Here is a 21,812-nt window from a genome sequence, read left to right on the forward strand (position 1 = left end):
CTCAAGTGAGAACACTTCACATTCATCCTCCTCTTCGTGTGAGAGGGAGGATTGTGGATCTGAGTCATCAGAGAGTAGGGACTGAATATATCTATCTTCGCTCAGTATAGGAGAGTGAAGGGTTGAATCAATGCGCAAATCTTTCTTCTCCCTGTAAGTGACCAGGGGAGTTTGTGATGTGGAGGGCTGTGCTAACTGAGAGGAGCCCGTATTTACCTCAGAGGTGAGAGGGAGAGCTGTAGCCCCTAACTGTTGAGAAAAGGAGGCAGCGTTCAGAGAATGCTCTGCCCCTTCTCTGGGTGCCATCGTGAGAGGCTGAGGTACCGGTGTAGTTGTCATTGGAGTCAACGTTGTCGGGTTTGCTGAGGCTGACACAGAGTGGCACTTCACCTCTGTCAGTGCAGCATTTGAAGCGCTTTCAGGCTTACTATGGGTAGTCGAATGTGCTCAGACAGCTCTTGACTGAGTAGTCCAACTTTTTTCCCCTCAGCCAGGGATGGTAGAAAGGAATGGAAAGGAAGCGGGGGGCCGCGGCTGCGCATAGCTAGTCAGGGAGTTCGCATGCATCATGTGCTGCGCATTCACAGCCCCCTCTGAGGCACTGCTAGCAAAACTCCATCCAGAGGCGCTGGGACGCTCCATACCTCACTCAAAGGAGAACCATCAGTTACCCCCATCTATAAAATGGAGATGCAACTTCGTTTGAAATCTTTGGGAAAGATATTAACATTGTGTAAATTATAGTTTTTAATTTCCCTCATTATGGGTTGGTCATTTTGACTTGTGCAATCATCTCAAATGCAAGAGAGTATTCTACAATCCTCCATCTGTGATTTCTGTCTAAATGCAACAAACAACAGGAAAATTAGCAAATTAAATATTTTAATTTCTGACAAAATTATGTCATTTAAAGTTTTCCTTTCTGTAATTTGGAACCACTAATCTAGCATTGCAAATTGGAAGTGTGCTCCACAATTCTTAGAATTAAGGTACAATCAAGTCTCTAGTGAGTGTCTTGAGTTGCTAATGTCAAATATACAACCGTAATATGTAATTTCATTGTGCACGTAGAGTGCTAAGCATATTCCAGTGGAGTGATCAGCATTTAGGAGGACATTTCAAATGGTCTTTTAAAGCACAGGGTTTTTTTTACAAATTTATTTTCAAAGCATTCACTTTCCCATTGTAGTTCCAATCTGCTTTTAACATGTGTTGCCTGATTCAGTTACTTCCCTTATGTTTTCTTCAGCAACAGACAACTTGACCTTATTTTTCCTCCAGGTAACATTTTCCATACATTATTATTGTAGCATCATCATATTAGGTACTTTCCAACCATATGTGAAGAGACAGTTCCTGCTCCAAAGAGTTTATCACCCTACAGAGTAAACAAGCTATCTTCAGTGGCCCTCCAATTATGACCTTTAGTATTTAAAGTATAATGTACTGACAGTTTTGGGGATAGAGGTGTTCAAACACAGCAATATCTGCCTTCATTCACATCACCAAAAAATCCCACTATGAAGCCTCAGTCTTAATGTGGACAGATCACCCAATAATGTGCATACTTCAGTTTTCAGACCCATTACATCCTCGAACCCTAAGTCTCAGCAACAGAATTTTTGTACTTATTGGATTATGCTATTTATTTATTGTAAGTGTTCCTTAGTCCACTATGACTAAAATGTTTGCTAATTAGGGCTGTTCATTAATTTAAAAAAATTACAGTTAATAGAATATCAATTGAAATGTATTAAATATTTTGGATATATTCCTACATTTTCAAATATATTGATTTTAATAACACCAAGTACAAAGTGTAGTTCTCACATTTTTATTACAAATATTTGTACCTAAAAATGATAAGCAAAAGAAATAGTATTTTTCAATTCACCTCATACAAGTACCATAGTGTGTTCTCTTCATCATGAAAATTCAACTTACAAATGGGATTTAACTGCATTCAGAAAAAAACAGTGTAGAACTTTAGAGCCAAAATGTATTAGTCTTACTTCTTGTTCAGCCAATCGCTCAGTCAAATGGTTGTAGCTGGCGCTACAAGATATTTACACGTCAGGTGCCCTAAAGATGCATATATTTTTTTCATGCTTCAAACACCTTTCCAGAAAAAATGGGGAAGGGGTTATAGATATTTTTGTACACTACTACATTAATAAGTCACATTTTCATGATAAAGGGATTGCACTATAGTAGGTGAACTGAAAAACACTATTTCTTTTATTTGTTACAGTGCAAGTATTTATAATGAAAAGGAAATAAATAAAATAAAAATGAGCACTGTACACTTTTAATTCTGCACTGTGATTGAAATTATTTTATTTGAAATGTAGAAAACATCAAAAAATATTTAAATAAATGGTATTCTGTTTAGCGGTTCAATTCATCATGATTAATTTTTTTAATTGCTTGACTGACCTATTACTAATATATTCATTTCAATGAAAAAAGGGAAAGTAAAAGTAGATCAGACACACCCACAGCAATAACACTGAGCTGCCATTCAAAAAGAACTCCAGACATGATCTTATTTGGTTTGCAGGGTCTGGATGTTTCTCTCACAGCCTAAAGAAAGGGAGTGTGATGCTCAGTGTTATACAGAAATCCCTTTTGTCCAATTTCTAAGTGAATGTGATCTTAACAAAGACAGGAACACCACTGTACCCTGCAAAGTAATTCATAGTTTTGAATGGGGAGTGAAAAAACTATTGAGAATCTTCCTAGGATATGTAGGACATCAACCAGGCATAAAAGTTGATGCGTGTTTTACCATTACTAGATTGTGTATGTTACCTTGAGCTAATTGTACTACAGCTTGAATTCAAAGCCAGAAGAGTTTTACAATGCCTTTCACTCCTAGTTTAATAATAGCTGCTGTGCTTTACTGCTGACAAATTCAGTAGGCCCAATGAAGAGACTGTGTTAAGACAGTTTTCTAAGTAACATTTAAGCAGATGCACAACACCAATAAACTTGACTTCAAGGATACCCTGTCATAAGGCTACTTGGTGTACACAACATATAATTCTGCAGTTTTAAGTTTCTGTATTCCCAGTTACTCTATTTTAAATTCTACCATTTATTTTTGCTCCGAATGACAAGTGTCAAAACACCAGGTACATAATATTTCCAGAAACTCAAGAAGTGTTTCTCATAACCATGACTGGACTAAAGTACATTGTGTCTGCAGTGAATGGCTCTACTGGCTGGGCTTCTTGGCTAGTCTCAAGCCTTGGGTTATGGGGTGGACACTACCCACTCTATCATCCATATTTCTTGATTTATCTGGAGTGAATTTATGATTCAGGCAATAAGCTACTTCACAACCTCTGTTAGAATGGGATTCTGGTTTTAAAAATTTTAAAATTATTTCCTTGCATCCTTCCAATTCTTCCCTTGCTTTCTTGAAGGGCACAGTATTAACTACCATCTCAGCCACTTTGCAAAGTTTAAATATTCAGTTTTATCTCTTAGGCTACGTCTACACTGCAACACTATTTCGGGATACCAGAGTATCCCAAAATAGCTATTCTGCGACTTAAAAGCAAGCCTGAACAGTGATACCTGTGCTAAGCCATTAGACATCTGTCACCCAATCTGATGCATTGCCGTTTATCACTTGTCATTGCCTGAAGTTCTTAAGCCATCTTTGCTCCATGAAACAGTGTAAATGCCAAAGCAGTTTTAATGAATTTTGAGAAGACTTTCTTGAGATAAATTGTTCATTAAAATCCACACTCATACTTACTACATTCACTTTTCCATTAATTTGGAAATTATTGTAAAGAGAAGACACAATTTTCTGTCAAAATTGTGCAAACAGAAATAAATCCCTATATAAAATCTAAAAAAACTACCTTTAACACTACTAAATATGAGATAACTATATTGGCCAACCTGATCACAGAGCAGCTGTAATGACTTCATAAAAGAAACAACCAGTACTCAAATCCATCATTACAAAGTCATAAAAGGATGTTCAGCCAATTAGATGGACTGATTAAGCACATTCATTCCAACCATGTCATACTGAACAGGAGGTACATTATTCAATGGAACAGTTTCCACAGCACAATTGTTCTTATGGCAATTTACTAATAGCAGGAGCATATATAACAAAAAGAATACACAAGTATTAGTTCAAGTCATTTTTTCATATTTTATCTTTTTTTGAGATATCTTAATTGAACTATTCTTCTCCACTCCCCCAACATCTCCCTCCCCCCAACACCTGTTGCAACATACTGAAGTAATCTCTCATTCCCAGTTTTAATGGTCATGAAACTGAAGGTCTAAAGAGCATCAGTTCCGGTCAAGCATATGCTGGACAGGGTAAGCAAAGCCTCCGTCATGCAACTAACAAGCCTGCACCTTTGACCTAAAATATCCACTGCTGTTCTGGTCCAATCCCTTTATTGAGCAGTATTCAGTCAATATTCTGTACTCAAAAATGTGAGGGAGAGTTATTTTAACTTAACACATTTGTACAAGGATTTCCAGAGATGAAGATATGAACCACAGAATAATAAAATATCCATAGGCCAAAAATCTGTTCCAAATAATTGGTGATTTATAAGTTTTTATATTACTCAATTTAAATGATAAACAATTATACAAGAGGTGGAAAAAAATTAAATAAATACAGTAGTAAAAAAGTTAAAATAGTAACTGAATATCCACCATTACCAGATACCACCATGTTAAACATTAAATCAGAAATGAGAGAAAACCACCAGAAAGAAGGGAATTTTACTTTTTTTTTTTTAAAGGGTTCTTTGCCCCTTTTATTTTAATTAAGCACAAACTGGTAGAAGCTATATTTAAGCAAGCCACCCTTTTAACACTTTTCCTGTGTTGTGCCTGTCTTTTCCGTATTTGTGAAGCAGGCATTATTTACTAAAGTTTACAAATTTGTTTCAAGTGCTTTTGAATATGGAATTCTTGTCAATTCCAATATGCTTGCTTTTCACAAATATGGAACACACACACACTATACAGGAAAAGTGTTACCTGCTTAAGACACATGTCTGTAATTCAACAAATGACTGATGCCAAAGTGTTGACTATAGTCTGAATAATGTCCCTTTCATAATATTATTTGTCAAAATTATAACAAAATAAAAAGCAGATTCTGCCAAGACTACTTATAATAAGGCTGAAGTGTATACTTGACGTGTCTGATGTATACTGGCAGGGGAAAAAAGCAAGATGAACGGGTGCTACACGTTATTGGTATGAACAATGTAATTTAATAAACAATTACAAAAGAAATGTCTGCAAAGCTAAACTCTGACCAAAACATTAATGAGGAATCAGACTTCTCAAGAGTACATGGAATATATTATAAGCATTAGAACATTTAGTAGAAAGTTGTCCTGAAGAAGGATTAGTTCAAGAAGAGAAGTATACAAGAGTTAAAATTTCTCTCTATGAATACAAATATGGGGGGCAGGCCATAACACAGGATTCTACAGCTTAAAGCTAAGAAATTCACTGGTTTGAATAGAATTAGCTGTATATGTTCAAGACAGAGATGTGTTAACACTACACAATAGATATTCATTTTCAATGAACACTCCTGCCAGTGAGGTGACATGTTGGTAAACAGGGTGCTAACTCTTGCCAAGGCTGTAGATATCAGCTAAGCACTGACGTATTCACATCTGGAAACTGGACCAACTCATCTGTATGTTAATATTATTCAAGTGAAGTGTTAGCCTGGTAAAGATGCCTTTAATGTTTAGACTCTATAAAACGTTTTAAAGTTGATGTATGCATCTATCTTATTTGTAATATCTATATCCCATGCTCTAAGGTAATATTTAAGTTTTGCTTTATAATTTCAAAAAATGCTTGTTCTGATTTTGTGCATCTAGGCAGGAAAAGTGGGGCCCTCACCCATCACGAACAACTATCCAGGATAAAAACTATGTTAACTGCATGATCCACCTATAAAGAAGTTAAATGCAGAAGCCCTTGTCTTATTGATTTATATTCTGCAGGAAGGGCATATAAAGATACAAGAAAAAAAGTCATAGAATCATAAAAGTTTAGGGTTGGAAGAGACCTCAGAAGGTCATCTAGTCCAACTCCCTGCTAAAAGCAGGACCAACTGCAACTAAATCATTGCAGCCAGGGATTTTATCATCCCGGTTTAGCTCAGCTTTAACTTGTAAATAACTCATTTCTTTTTCCTAGTTTATAAATCCTTATGAGGACAGGCTGAGTAAACAGGGCTTATTTAGTCTGTAAAAAAGAACAATATAGGGGGATTTGATAGCAGCTTTCAGCTAGCTAAAGGGGAGAGGAGTTCCAAAGAGGATGGAGTTAGGCTGTTCTCAGTGGTGACAGATGACAGAAGAAGCAAAGGTTTCAAGCTGCAGTGGGGGAAGTCTAGCTGAGGGCAATTAAGGAGGGCCCAGCTGGGGCTTATAAAAGCAGCTCCTGTGAGGAGGAGAGGGTTCTGCCTCTCTGCTGTCACAGGGCTGCAGGATTTGGGCCCAGAGAACCCAGACTACACAGCCTGAGGCCCAGTACTGCATAGAGGTAGTCATGAAGGGCGGGGGTTTGCACAGAGGCAGCTCCCTAAAAGTCTGGGCTGCAGGGAGGCAGCTGCGGTAGGCTGGGGGCGCTCGAGCCAGGGAAGCCCTAGGCCAGAAGGCACAAAGGCAGAGGTGCAGGAGGGAATTGGGCAGACCGAGGAACTGGGTGTTCCAGGAAGGAGCTGAGTGCTCCTGGGAAGAGCTAGGGGTCCCTGGGAGTAGGAAGGACCCTGGGAGTACCGGAAGAACAGTGACTCTCCCCTGGAAGGGGGCGTGGACGAACAACGGAGTGGTCACTGCCAGAGGGCAGTGACCTGAAGAGAACACCGCACCCAAAGCGTCAGCATCGGGTGACTTCCCCACAAGCCACTCTGAGGGAGTCATCCAGGCAAAAAAAAGAGAGAAGCCATGTGAAAAGTGAGTGAACCCCCTACAGTACATTTCACAAGAACCCTGAAATAAAATCACAGTCCCAATATGCAGAGTTGAAATACTTTGAAAAACATGCCACAAACTTGTATTTCCATCAGTCCCAAGGTATAGAGAGACTTCTGAGACACAATGTCTGTGGGAGGCGTGAATACTGATCTAGAGGAGAAAGGCTGTAGTTGTAGAGCACCCAAGAGGAAGGAAAGTTTGTGCAAATCTACTCCATCCCCCATCTTCTAAAACTCCATATCCCAGACCTTTTCTCCATTGATGTGTCTAAACACCCCATGAAAGTCAATGACAACACTCAGAGCTCTACAGACTTCCAAGAGCCCATAAAGAGGTCATACAAATCCAAGTTGTCCTGTGAGCTGACAAAAAAAAGGAGGGGCATAAAGTCAGCAGAAGAAGATGGGAAGGGACTGTGGTTGTGGTCCCTAGCTACCAGATTTCGGGGGGGGGGGGGGGAGAGATGGAAGATTGACACTTCAAATAGCATTTTTGAAGAAAGATAATAACAGGGATCTTCTTTGGCCTAATACCCATCCTCTCTTATAATCTGCAGATTTACGACTAGTTAGTCTGGGAGAAGGGATCATATGGACTCTGTAGCTTTTCCTAGTGGCTAAACGTCCATTAGCAGATAACTGACTGCACCCTTGTTAGGCTGTTAAGAGGAAAACATTGGCCATGAATGAAGTTGTCCTGACCCAGCATTATATGCTAGAGTCCCTATTGCACAGTATGTGTACACACATGCACATAGACACTGTAAATACTTTGCAGTTTTATGGTTTAAAAATAAGTATGGAAATTAGTAGTGGAGTAAAAATAAGCATGGTCATTCCCTAGCATGCCACCACTATCTGTTAAGCCAAATGGTACATAAAGCAGGATATTCATGAGTAACTGTTGTATGCTTTGGGTAGGAACTGTACCTATTTCAGAAGTGCAATTGTATAGACAGTGTTACTACCATTATGAAATGGGATAAATAAAATTGGTCTGCACAGGTTAGATTTCATTTAAAACTAGATTTCTAAAGCCATTTAATATTATTCTACATTGCTAGCATGCACCAGCACCTCATTTGTGTATAGCAATTGTGCGAAAACAAGGTTCCTAGGTTCAAAGAGGCAAGTGTCTAGTAGGAAGACAAGAAAACAGTGATTCAGAACATTTTGGAGATAAGCAAAGCCAACACTCAGTCCTATTATGGATTAGACACACAGGGTTCTGTTTATTCCCTGCCCCAATGTGCCCATTTATTAGCGAGAGGTACCAAAACTGTGTATGTCCTTCATATGTTAAGCATATGTTAAGACATGTGCTGCATGCTTTTCCCTGCACTTATGTCAAACGGTGGCGTGGAGTAGAATGATAAGTTTTTAAATGATTTCTTTTCCATCAAGGAAGATTTCAAAAAAGTTTCAGTGAAAAAGGAGATTTAGTTGCTGCTTTACGTTTCCATTCTGTTTGCAAGTTAGTGAGCTAGGGAAATAGTGTGATTTTAATTACAATTACTTACACATTTTGACTCTAATGCCAGTTAATGTCAAACTTACCTCCTCAGATCTGAAAATGGACAATTTGATAATGTCTAGGATCAAAGTATAACTCTTATCTTTCAGTAATGTCACATCAGTTACAGGATAAACCTTCAAGGACTGCGGGAAACAAAAACTCTTTAAGTGCTCACCCAACTGCCCAAAAGTCCAGAAATAATGCTGTGTAAATTACAACTCTAAAAGCCTGGAATCCCCAGGGATACTTGATAGAGGATGTCATTTTAACCACTTCACAATTCTAGACTTTTTAAATCTCTGACCCTGTCCTTCTCTTTCCTTATGTGCTGTGATACAGCAAGAAACCTGCCTGTGCCTGGCAAATATTAGAATCAGCATTGTGCCCCTGCAATTCACATGATAATGGACTCAATGGTGATGCAAGTTGGTTGTGACACTACCAATTTAACCACCATTGAAGGTGCTAACAGCTCTCTGTAATATCCTTCCTGACATGGGAATCTATCTATTGACTTTGATTATTATCTGCTTCGGTTTAAGTACCCATTCTCCAGACACTTACTGATGCTCTGTCTCCCATTCCACTCCCTTTTTCTTCCCTCCCCTATTTATTTCAAGTGTACACATCCCAAACTCATAACCCAGTCATCTGAAGAAGTGGGCTGTGCCCATGAAAGCTCATGATACCAACAACATGTTTTGTTAGTCTATAAAGTGCTACCAGACCATTTGTTATTTTGCTCTGAGACAGAAGATGGACACATCACAGTGACACTGTGCTATAAACATAAGTGCTTATTTCAATGGAACATATGGATCAGAAGCTCCACAAACTACATGCTTTCTTCATTATATGAATGCCAACATATTCAGTCCAGAACAAAAAGAAGGGACAGTCTCAGACCCATGGGGCTTACAGAGGCAGGTAGCATAGTTCAAATATGTCGCACATTTTTATAGATATTTATATGACAGGTACATTGAAAGTAAAACTTTCAAATGCTGCAAGATTATTTTAAAAAGGGAAATATAGTTAGCATAGTTAAGGTTAAGATTTTTGTCATGGTTATTTTTAGTAAAGTCAGGGGCAGGCATGAGCTTCCACGAGTATTTGTTTATTGCCAGGACCTGTCCCTGATTTTTAAGAAAGAAAAAAAAAGTGTTTCAAAATGGAGCAGGGGGTTGAGAGCTTGAGCCCTGCTTTGTGGGGAGCACCTGCTGCAGATGTGACTGACAACTCTGAAGTCCCCCTGCCCTGGCTTGGAGCTCTGGACTCTCCTGCCAGGCACGGTGGCTGGGAGTGGTGGGGTTCCTTGCTACCTATGGCAACTGGTAGCTGTGGGTCTCCACCACTGCCCACAGCAACTGGGAATTCTGGATCTGGCAAATGCCCCCACTATCTGCAGCGATTAGAAGCTATTGGGGGGGGATGGGCTCACAGCTTGAGATTACCAACTGCCCACTGTGTCTGGGAGTGCCGTGAACCCCCACAGCTCCATTGCAGCTAAGATCTGTGGGAGCTCTGATGCCTACTGCAACTGAGGGCTGCAGAGGTCTCCTGTTGTCTGCGCTGGATGAGAGCTGTAGCCCCCCACTTCCCACCTGCAGCCTGAAGCACCATGCAGCTCCAGGGTCCCCACCACCTGACAGATCCAGCCCCCACCCAGGGGCTGCTGAAGCAGAAAATATCATGGAAGGCTCTGGAAGTCATAGATTCTATGATCTCTGTGACAATTTTATCCTTTATTCATGGTTAGTCTGAGAGGATGCTCACTATTTTTTATTACATCTTCACAACTGTTGTTGCTTTAGAGTTCCAAAGCAGCAGTGGGAGAGGTTTGTTAAGTTAAGAGCAGGGAAAAACATTTCAGATATTAGTGTCAGAGCATTCACCAGCATGCTCTGCTATTGGTGTTCAGAGTAAGTGACTGATGATGTAAATCAGGTCTACTTGCAGAACAACTCATTCTGAATTTGAGTTCAGATAAGTGTACAGTGCTAAAATGTATTTTAGACTGGGTTCCAGAACTCAATAGTCAATAATTTATTTTCTACACTGAAAAACCTAATCAATTCTAAGTTAGGTGTGTCCAAGACGCACCATAGCAAGACTTTTGTCAAATTCTAGCTGAGATCACAAATGAAGATACACGAGATCTTTTCACTTTATTAACCTCAAGTGCTCAAATCCTGAGAAACACCATAGCTTGGCATTTTTTTCTCTAGAAAGGACAGATTTAGAACTGCAGCAAAAAAGGCAATGCAAGTCTAACTAGTACATTGGCCACAGTACAGAGGCTGGAAGCTACTCTAGCACTTGAATGCACCCTGGCTGCCTCTAACCAAAACTATTAATCCTTTTCAGGAACAGTAAATTCAGAAAAAAAAAAAAAATCGCTCATGGAAACACTACCTTTGTTTAAAGTGTCCAATCCTTTTTCAGTGGCTTTAAGCTCAGCATACACTAGCATGTCAGCTTGCCCCATTTTATATTGCTCTCACATGACAATTAGTTTTCTGTTGATAGGTGTTAAGCTGTCCTCAATATTGATTTCCCCCTCCAATATTTCAAAATATCAGTTGTCAAAAAGCAAAATTCTCTTAGCTGTGGAAGTGAATTTTTAACTTCCCCCGCTATCACCTGAGATTTTAAAGAGGTAAAATTAAAATACATCTAATTCTCCTTGTACCTCTGTACTGAAATCCAAGTTTTATTGCTAAAAGAAAGATTCAAATTCTTCTATTTTGGGAAAAGCTGACGCAACAAAAATGGTGCAGTGTCCTCAAAGCCATTTGATGTAACTGCCTTTGAATAGGAGACTGAATTTCTGATGCATTTAAAAGTTACTTTATTACCTTTTAAAATATATTTTCACAGAAGCACAGAGCAAACTGAGAAAAGACAGTGCTAGAGCGAGAAATTACTTGCAAATAAAATATGGTGACAGACTTAATCTCCTATGCAGTATGCAAACAGCTATCTCTGCTGGCAATATGCAAATTAATTGCAGTTCAACAAAAGCTAACTCTCATGTGCTGCATCAATACAGATGGAATACCTAAATCCATTTACTGTGGCTTATTAGCCATATTTTTCATAACTAGAATTCAGGGACTGTGAAGAATACTCACTAGGAAAGGAACAAAGGTCAATATAAAAAGTTAGAGAGTAGGGTCTGAATAGTTAGGATGGGGACTGGGTGAGGTTTCAATGCAAGAGGGGTCAAGCTGCCAGACCGAAGATGTCAATAACAGCACAACGTACCTTAATTTTCTTCTATTTCAAATCAATTAGTTTTTGAAGATTCTCACAAATAGTCAGTACTGAGCTGAGCAAAGTGTTCAGAAGCTGGCTGACTAACCCCCAAAAAGCTATGTCTACACTACAGGGTTTTTCCACAAAAACCCCATGGAGCGTCCACTCCTCAAGTGTGTACTTACCATAAATGAGATTTTTGTTTGGTTATTTTAAAAATTATATTCCATATTTTGTTCTATTGTGTTTGCTTGATTAGAGAGCTTGTCAAGAACTAATTAGGTTACTCAGTTACAGAGATATAAAAGAAAGAAAGTGACATAACACTGAGTTTTTGAACTTGCCATGGGGTACCTTATACATTTGAAAGATTTTTTTTTAAATAAATTAATTGCTAAAATCTTGGGGGCTGGTAGTATTTGCTGATTCTTTGAGATATTTTTTAAGCTGAATTCACTGAAGACCAAATGGTAAAATACATTCCTCATGTCATCAAAAGCCTCCCTTGAACATGTTTTTGCAAAGTTTCTGTTTTCCTCAGCACAATTTACCAATTCTGCTATCTGTTACAATGTGACTTGTAAAACTCCCTGTGGCTACTTCCAAAAGACCAAAAGTAAGAGTGAGATGAAACCCTTTCCTTTCCCTCAAAATAATTATCATGAGATCTTCTGGTTTACCTCACGTCTCTTTCTACCATCCCAAACATTGGCATGTTCAATTGCAGCATTTATCATCAAAAGAAAAGGAATTTAAACCTTAAAGCGTTTGCTATACTGCTGCTTTTCCCCAGGCTATTTTTATTGAAGCTGTCACAGGGAACACCCATGTAACTTCATAAAAGTCTGATCATTAGGGCCCTACCAAATTCAGGATCCATTTGGTCAATGTCATAGTTGTAGGATTTTAAAAATAATATATTTCATGATTTCAGCTATTTAAACGTGAAATGTCACAATGTTGTAATTGTAGGGGTTCTGGCTCAAGAAGGAATTGTAGGGGTGTTCCTACCAAGGTTAATGTAGGGAGGGGGTTGCAGTACTGATGCTCTTACTTCTGTGCTGCTGATGGTGCAATGCTACTTTCAGAACTGAGCAGCTTGAGTGTGATGGCTGCTAGCATTGATATAGAAGTAAGGATGGTGTGACATGGTATTGCTACCTTTACTTCCGTGCTGCTGCATGCAGAGCTGGGCACCCAATAAAGAGTTGCCATTTTGTGGTTCCCCAGCTCTCAAGGCAACACCACAGAAGTAAAGGTGTTATGGCATTGTTAGAGAAAAGAAACTGCCCCCCCCCCCAGTAAAAAAGTTTGGCCAGGCCCCTCTTGTTCTGCAGTACTCCTTGAGAGAAACCGGCCACACCCTTCCTGCATACCATTGCCTTTAGAAAAAGGAAAGGTGTGAAAAGGGGAAAATAGCCTCAGACTCTCCCACCCGTCACGTTGGCGTGAGAACTGCGGGGCTTACCTGGTCGCATGAAACCTGCACAGTTTCGGCCCAACCCCTGGGACACAGACCCCCCACTTGGTGACCATTGGGCCATATATGGTAATATGCAAGCACGGGAAAGCGATGTGCAGATTTGGGGATAAATACCCGTGGCACAGTTTGCTCTAAGAGGTCTTCGCAACACACGTACCACCGTGCGTGTGCCTTCTTGTATACTTCAAAGCGCTGCTGGCCTGATCAACCGACCAGCCACCTCCCCCGACTCTCGGGCGTAACCAAGGCCTTCGCAACCGAACCGATATCTGTGAAATGTTCCATGTGCTGTGTAAGTTGGTATGTATGATTTGATTTTTTTTCTTGTTGTATAAGCTTAGTGTTGTACCGTATATTCCGGCGTACAAGACGACCTCTGAAGTTAAAAAACATCCCCCAAAAATCGGGGGTCGTCTTGTACGCCGGATGCCCCGCCGCCGGAGCCCCTCCGCGGCTTTGAAAGCCTCGGGGGGAAGCCGGCGGGGGGGGGGCATCCCAGGTGCGCATGGGCTGCCCCCCCGCCGGAGCCCCTCCGCGGCTTTGAAAGCCTCGGGGGAAGCCGGCGGCGGGGCATCCCAGGCGCGCATGGGATGCCCCCCCGCCGGCTTCCCCCGAGGCTTTCAAAGCCGCGGAGGGGCTCCGGCGGGGGGGCAGCCCATGCGCGCCTGGGATGCCCCCCCCCGCCGGCTTCCCCCGAGGCTTTCAAAGCCGCGGAGGGGCTGGGGGGGGGGGGGGGGAAGCCCAGGCGCTCCTGGCGGCTTTGCTCCCGGTGCCTCTGGTCTGCTGGGGACCATCTCCAGCAGACCAGGGACACCGGGAGCAAAGGAGGCGGAGGGGCGCTGGGATATAAGATGAAACCCTATCTTTTAATTAAAAAGATAGGGGGTCGTCTTATACGCCCAGTCGCCCTATACGCCGGAAAATACGGTAGTTGTTTTTGGGTAGTACATAAGAGTTTGTAGTTATCACTGTTATTTAATTACTGTAGCTGGATATTTTAAGATTAGAGACTATTCCCCTTGCCATTCCCATCCTTATATCTCTGACATGTTTTACTAGAAGCCATAGAATAAATATAATAAATATTGTAAATCCATTATTAACACGGTCTATTAAAAATCTTAGAATAAATACTATAAATTCACCATTGTCATAAATAAATATTTTTTATTTGATAAAACTGTCCACCTGGTTCTGTCCTTCCCCCATTGGGTATTTATCATCGGACCTGTGATTCTCGCGACAGCATGGCATTGCCACCCTTACTTCTGGACTAATGCAGGCAGGGCACTGCCCTCAGAGATGCGTGCCTGGCCAACAGCCACTGCTCTCCAGCCACCATAATGTGAAGGCAGCACAGAAGTAAGGGTGTCAATATCTCAATCCCCCTAAAATAACCATGTAACCCTTCTGCCACTTCCTTTTGGGTCAGGACCCCCCATTGAATCTGTATAAAATGGAGTAAAAGCACAAAAGACCAGATTTCATGATATGTGATGCTTTTTTCATTGCTGTGAATTTGGTAAGGCCCTACTAATCATCTACATATCACATCTCTTGCAAAAGATGCACAGAGCATACCTGGTCCTAGGAACTTCTATCCATTTGTAATACTGTATTTAGGGCCAGCTCCAGGCACCAGGGAGCCCCGAGGTGGGAGCCCCGTGCCTGGCTGCTTGGAGCTTGCGCCTGGCCCCGGGGCACTGGGAACTCTGTGTGGGTAACCCTGAGGCAGGGTGATTCCAGGAGGGCAGCGTGAGGCACCCACGGCTGGTGAGGCTGAGCCCTGAGGCCTCTTCTTCGCCTTTGTGAGTGCGCCCCCCCCCGGCAGCCATTCCCCCCTCCATGCACCTACCCCACAACTCCCCCTACTCCAGCCCCTCTCACCCCCCTGGCCTGGCCTGTGTGCCCCTACCCCGCGATACCCCTGCCCCCTGCCTCTGCTCAGCAACCCCACCTCCTGGCCCACTGCAACCCTTCTGGGACTCTGTCTCCTCTTCTCCCCCTCCCCCCGCCTCCCATGTGGATCCCAATCTCCTGTCTGGCTCTCTAAACAATCCCCCTTCCCTCTACTCTCTGGGCCCTGATCCCTCTCTCCTCCCGCCGCCCCTCCACACCTGCTCAGGAACCCAGCCACCTTGTGCTGTGTCCTGACAACCTCACACCTGCCTGGGACCCAGGTCATTCTCCCTCTCCCTTTGTCTGAGGAAGGGGAACTCTGGTGTTCCCAGTGCCTATGTCCCCAAGTCCCTTCCTGTCTGGGACAGGAAAGCTTTATTAAAATTGGAATTGTGATCCCATTTAAATAGGCTTGGTTTTAAATAATATACCTTTAAAATTAAATTAAAAATTGTTATGGACTAAATTGATCATAACCTATTTAAATAACTTATGAATTAAATTTAAAAATTAAATAGAACATGTCTCCTGTCAACATTTAAAGAAATTCCACCAGTTCACTAGTGTAAGTACCCAGAACCACTGTTTACAACAAGACTCCTTGTCCCTTGTGTCTTGTTCTGGACAGCTGAGCTGGGGGAGTTGAACCAAAATTTCTCTTAACCCCTTTGAACTGTTTCATTGTATAGTGAGGCTGATTTTTGTCCACGGACACCAAGAGTTGGACAGCTTATGTGTTGGGGTTGGAGTCTGAGTGATTATAAGGCTTCTAATAATAAAATCCCTTTGCAGAGTGAGGAGTGGGACCGGGACTCCAGCACGAGGCGATGTGAACAGCTGCATGCTTTGGAAGTCTTTAACTGGCTTGCTGTGGATGAACCTGCCCTCCCATTGTCCTCACGTGGGGAGTCCCTGGCACTGTCCCAGGAGATGAAAATGCACCAGGGTTTGGCTCCCTCCGAAGCGCGCGCCCCAACCCTCAGGAAGCCGCACAAGCTACATTTGCACACGCACCCCCAACAAGCTGTGCAAGCTGCATTTGTGCACGGACCCTCCCCGGACAAAAAAAAGGGGGGGGAGGCAGCAGCCAAAATTTTTTTTACTTGGGGCGGCAAAAAACCTAGAGCCAGCCCTAACTGTATTCCAGAGCATCATATGCTATGAGGCAAAGGGGGCAGCTCCTCCCTGAATCACGATTTGTCCCATCCCTGTGACTTGAGTAGCCGATAAATGTACAAGCTCTATCTTCCATTTTTTCCTCCCTCAGGTTTTGCAGGTTATAATATAATCACATACAACATCCTATATGCTGGACACTAATTGGCCACTCACACAACTAGACTATATTTAAAGATACAATTTGTTAACTGTGACAGCTTTTTAAATGTGGAGACCAGAGTTACAATTCTGGCTCAGGCATGAATTGAGCATAATTTTGCTAACTTCATCATAGTCTTCTATTCATCCAAGACTCAAGCCAGGAATGGCAAGAATGATAAAGTCAGGACTGAACTTCAGTAAAAGACAAGTAGATGAAAACAGTATAGAACAGTCCTTTTTCTTCTCAAATCATCATGTATTAGGCAAATTAAAGAGGCAGAGTTTTATTTTGGAGTGTTTATCATTACCTGTCTTGGAAGCCTCAAAATAAATTCTGTCTAATTTCATTAGACAAATAATAATTTTCTTCCTTGCAGTTTTTCTAACAGAACTGAAAATTAACGTAGAATTTCTCTTTGTTTCCCCCTTTTATACAGCAACATTTTCTAAAGTGAGCAGAGCAGTTCTAGAAACAAGGGCTACTTTTTTTTTTCTGATCCATATTTATAAGAGGAAAAGAAAGATTGTCCTGTATTAACTAAGGCTATTGGCTGTATATTTCTTGCCAACAGAAATAATAGAAAGGCTTTCTTTAAGTTTTTGTTATTTAGAATCCAGAGAACATACTTTGAGAAGAATAGAAGCTGTCCTATATTTTGAGTTTGGAGCTAGGCAAATAATAAATTGCAGTTCTTTTTCATATTTGTTTAAATCTTTGGATGATTGATTTCAGCTGTATTTACACTCTTTTGGGGTTCTCTATCCACTAGCTTTCACATGACTGAGTTTACTAGAACAAATGCACCAGCAAAGTGAATTTTTAGCTTGTACATTCTAATACTTATAACAATGAATTGAAAATCATGTTGTGCATGCATTTGCACGTAAACCTGAAAATACAAGAGTTATATTTATCTAGACTAATAAAGTCAATCACAAATAAGGAACTCTGCTACCCTTTTTAATTTTCAACAGCAAGCCAAAAATAATCAATATTAATAAAGTTATGCCAAATAATTTAAAATAATGAATAAATATGAAGAAGTCGCAATTTGCTCATGAACCGTCTACAAAATCTTGGTCTAACTTTGAAAAAAAAATTCATTAACAATTATTTATTCAGCTCTTAAGTAGTCAATAGAATCTTTTTTAGGAAAAATTATCTAATGTACATGCCACAGCAGAAACATTGTATCACTAGTAAGCATTTAAAACTAGAAAAGGAATTCAGTGATAACAGATTGTTTAAAAAAAAAAAGAGACTATACTTACTGGAAAGAACTGTAGTGAGGAAGATGTAGTCAGAAAAAGAGATGAGCCCACATTCTCCAAGTGTATAAAATATACTGTCTTCATCCGCAAACTTCTCTCGTTCTTGGGATAACTTCTATTTTACAGAACCAACCCACACACCCCAAACAAAGAAAATAAAAGAACCAATTAAACATTTAAACAAAAAGGATTTTTATCATAGCTACCAACAAGATGTTTTTTTAAATGAACACCTCCCTCCTATTACCATTCCAATTCAATGGACCTTTTCCAGACTTCAAATCTATCAGAAGTAGCATGTGTAAGTCCAAGGTGTTTTATGTTTCTAATGCAGCACAAAATGGAACAGGAGAATAAATTTAGCATCTTTAGTCTAATAGAGACAAACAACATATGATACGCTTTTTATTTAGTGCTGTATAAATTCTCTAGCAAATAATGGTGCTATACAGTCTAGGGTCTTTACAATAGAATTAAAAATTGCAGCCCTACTGAGTCTCCCCCATCCCCAAGGATTTTATTTTGTTACAATTGCCCTAGTTTAACAGTAGCTTGGAGCAGTTTGGTTTTAATATGTGAACGGATCACAGTTTCCCAAAAACCTAGGTACCTGATAAAATGCTGCTATAACCCAAGCCTTTGCTTGGAAAAGACATCTACTAGAATAAAAATGCCTGCATGAAGGCATGCAACTTTTAAGATGACTGGAAACTTTTTTTTAATTAGAAAAGCATATTACATGTATTTTGTCAGCTAATCTCACTGCTAAACTGAAAGCTATTGAGTGACTGATCCACTGTAGCTTCAAAGACTGAAAAGGATCCATGTAAATGTATTAGAGGTTGGATACTGAATTTCATACTGGTGAACCATTTAGAAAATGCACGCACACATACAGAGAGAAAGAAAATTAATATAACACATTAAGTGCAGTTCAGATTAATCCATATCTAATCATGCAAGCGTAGAAGCAAAAACAATGCAAGCTTAATTTAGCAACAGTATCATGAAACAAAAACAACAAACACCACCACACCAAGGTCCAGCTACACAAGTGCCCCAATCTGTTACCTCTGTCTAGCGAAGATCCCATCATATATAAGATAAAGGAAAGAAAATAGGTTAACCAACAAGATAAGTTTACAAAACATCAACACTAACTGATGTGTTAGACTAGCAAAATCAAGGAAGATTTGCAGCAACTATTAGCTGCAACTATACACTAAGAAGCCACCAAGCATTGACATTTAGTCAAATGTTCACACCTACCATCTAAAGCCATCTCCTTCAGCTATACTTGAAAAGAACTCACCATTCTACTTGACAGCAAATTGGAGATTAGTTTGCCTAATAATTTAGAAGACGGCTTGACAAATATCTGACTTAGAAACCACAAGAGGAAAAAAAAAAGTCATGTTGATCAGCAAATTCATAATTTCAAGTTAAGCTCAGCTCTCCTGATCAATAGCTCTTATTTTGAAGATTTGGAGTTGTTTAAGAATGTGAAGTAAACCCCCATAGATCAGCAGAAGCATTTATCAATACTTCCACTTTCAACAGACATTAGCAATACATAATCACAGTACATTAGGCAGTGTTTTCTTTTCATTAAAGAAATATTTTGCTAACTGCACAAAGTTATGTCAGACTCTACCCAAAAACACTCACACAATGTTTATTATGTTGAAGATAAATAAACAGCCTGTAGTTCTCTCTGAATGCAATGGAAGCTTGAGTTAACAGCTAGTGAAATTTTTTTTTTTTTTTGCAACCATTTTCTTGCATAATTGTCATGACTGCTGTATCCCTCAATGGTATATCCCACTTGTGTTACTTATTGGCTCTGCCTTTCCATTTGTTTTTTTGCAGAGTTCACTATAAGCTACTGATACCCAGATATATATGGAGTATTTACAGAGAAAGGATTAATAAACACTATATAGTGTCTGAGGTGTAATTGGAAATAGATTTTAATTTTTATGAGTATTATGAATTTACACATTGAAAATGGGCTTTTATTTAATATTAAAGGCTGGAAAAGATCCTTATAAATGTAAAGTTATTTGAAAGGACTAAAAGTACCCCAAACTAATTCCAATCAGCTCTCCACCTATGGTTAAGCTCTGCTGTTCTGCAAGATAGACAAGGTAATATATTTTACAAATTCCCATTTTAATGAAACAGCCATTTGGTGTGAGAAGAAAAGGTAGACCACACTTAGTTAAACTGAGTTTTAAAATGATGAGCCCATCCCAAACAGAAAGAAAGAGTTTAACACTGAGGATAGAAGGCAAACCTCACTATCTGTTGTGAAACAAGATACAGCCGATCAGATATGCCAGAAATAAAACAATCTCCAAGGACTGGCTTTCTTATACTGTTAAGAGGTTAGCCAGGTATTGAAGATACAAGGTTGAAAACTTCACAGGTAATTCTTAGTCAAACTAATAGAGGAATGTGTAAGACAAGTAAATGGAACTGTATCCATATATTTGAGTGTCACCTAACAGGAATTTTACTAGGTGTTTTTTGCATTTGTTTGCTCATCATCTGAAAAAAAAAAAGTATCGGCATCTAAAATAAATTGCAATACTAGATGTAAAGTTCCCTCAAGGATTCTGAACACCACAAAATATGAAACAGAATCACAAAGATTGTTTAAAACGCTTCCTGAAATGCTGCAAAGCCTATTGTCATTTAGCGCAAAATCGATAGCCAATTCTCTCTTTACTAAAATATATTTCCTTTTGTCTATAAAGCTTTGACTTCCACCTTTTGTACAGTCTATTTCTTCTGTTTTGTCTCAACACAGCATGAGTTATATTACAGCTGAAAGGAGGAATTAAAACAGAGAAATGACAGAAAGGAAAGCAAAATTAAGCATTAGATTTAAATTCTTTAGGCAATGAGTCTTTACAATTGGCCTGATTAGAATTTGTACAATTTCAGTAAAATATTCACATCATGTGCTTGAATTAAAATAACTAACCAAGCATTTTCAAATAAATTTTAAAAAATAATAATTTTCAATACTTAAAATCCATTCAAAAAACTGAGTAACCAGTGACAATCATACAGCACCGCCTGAAGAACATTTACAATTGAGAATTCATAAGGAGCAATTATCTGGAAAAAAAAAACCATTTTTATCAAGTAGTGAATCACATTAGAGAAGCACACAAACAAGCATACATACACGTAAAAATCAAATATTTTAATTCATTACAAGCAAGTCTGTATATATTCAGTGAAAATGTGTCAAATTCAGTAATTTCTATCAAACAGATTCATACTGTCAATTAATCTTACAAACTTTGCTAAACATTGACCGTGCAGCTGAAAAGTTTGTTTATATTTTAAAAAGGAAGCTCAGGCAATCCATATAATTTCGGATGTCTAGCAACAGGCAGATCCAGGAATGACAATGTAGTCTAATGGAAGGAAGAAAAAAACAACTATTTACACTGATGTATGTTCTTGCTTTTCAAGGAGTTGTGTGTGTTGCAATAAACACCAGAAAAGCAATTCCATCATTTAGCCAGGAGTTCTGAGTATTCATTTTAGTAGCCTTTCCTCTTAAGACAAACACAGAAAAATATGAAAATTGTTTCCCAACTTTATAAACTGTCAAAATCCTGACAAATATAAGGTCAAGAAAAATGTTTTATTTTTCTTACTCTGAGCTAATGGAATTGGAGGTGGGCAGGGATGTTGATTTATAACTTCCTTTTTTTTTTTTTAATTTTTAGTTCTCAAGTGACACACTTATTGAGGCTGCAACCAAGCAAAAGACTGAAAAGCATTACGCAAGCTTCCGCTCATATTCTTGCAGTGCATCTTGATGTTGACTTGCAACGCTGCTAGACTCTAGAGGGGGACAATTTTCCGTTGCACACATTCGTGTCAGCTAAACCAAATTTGAACTTGGGTTTTATGTTAAACCCAACTTGGTAATTCTCCACTACTCGTTTTCTATAATCTCTGGAGATTGTTTTGGAGCTGTCCCGGGCTTCCTGGAATCAGCTGCTGATCAGTTTCAGCAGCAGCTGACTTGGGGACACCTGGGG

The 21,812-nt window shown here is 39.7% G+C and overlaps 1 protein-coding gene across 3 annotated transcripts in view; it reads right to left on the reverse strand.

Moving 5' to 3' along the window:
- Positions 1-21,812, reverse strand: part of MICU1 (mitochondrial calcium uptake 1) — a 224,330-nt gene that overhangs the window by 87,745 nt on the left and 114,773 nt on the right. For all 3 annotated transcript variants that reach the window (XM_075935002.2, XM_075935003.2, XM_075935004.2), the window contains one exon: positions 17,746-17,860. In XM_075935002.2, the coding sequence (XP_075791117.2) occupies positions 17,746-17,860 (115 nt within the window). The remainder of the gene's footprint in view (positions 1-17,745; positions 17,861-21,812) is intronic.

This window comes from Pelodiscus sinensis, chromosome 8 (assembly GCF_052426305.1).
Source record: "Pelodiscus sinensis isolate ZL-2025 chromosome 8, ASM5242630v1, whole genome shotgun sequence".
Lineage (NCBI taxonomy): Eukaryota > Metazoa > Chordata > Testudines > Trionychidae > Pelodiscus > Pelodiscus sinensis.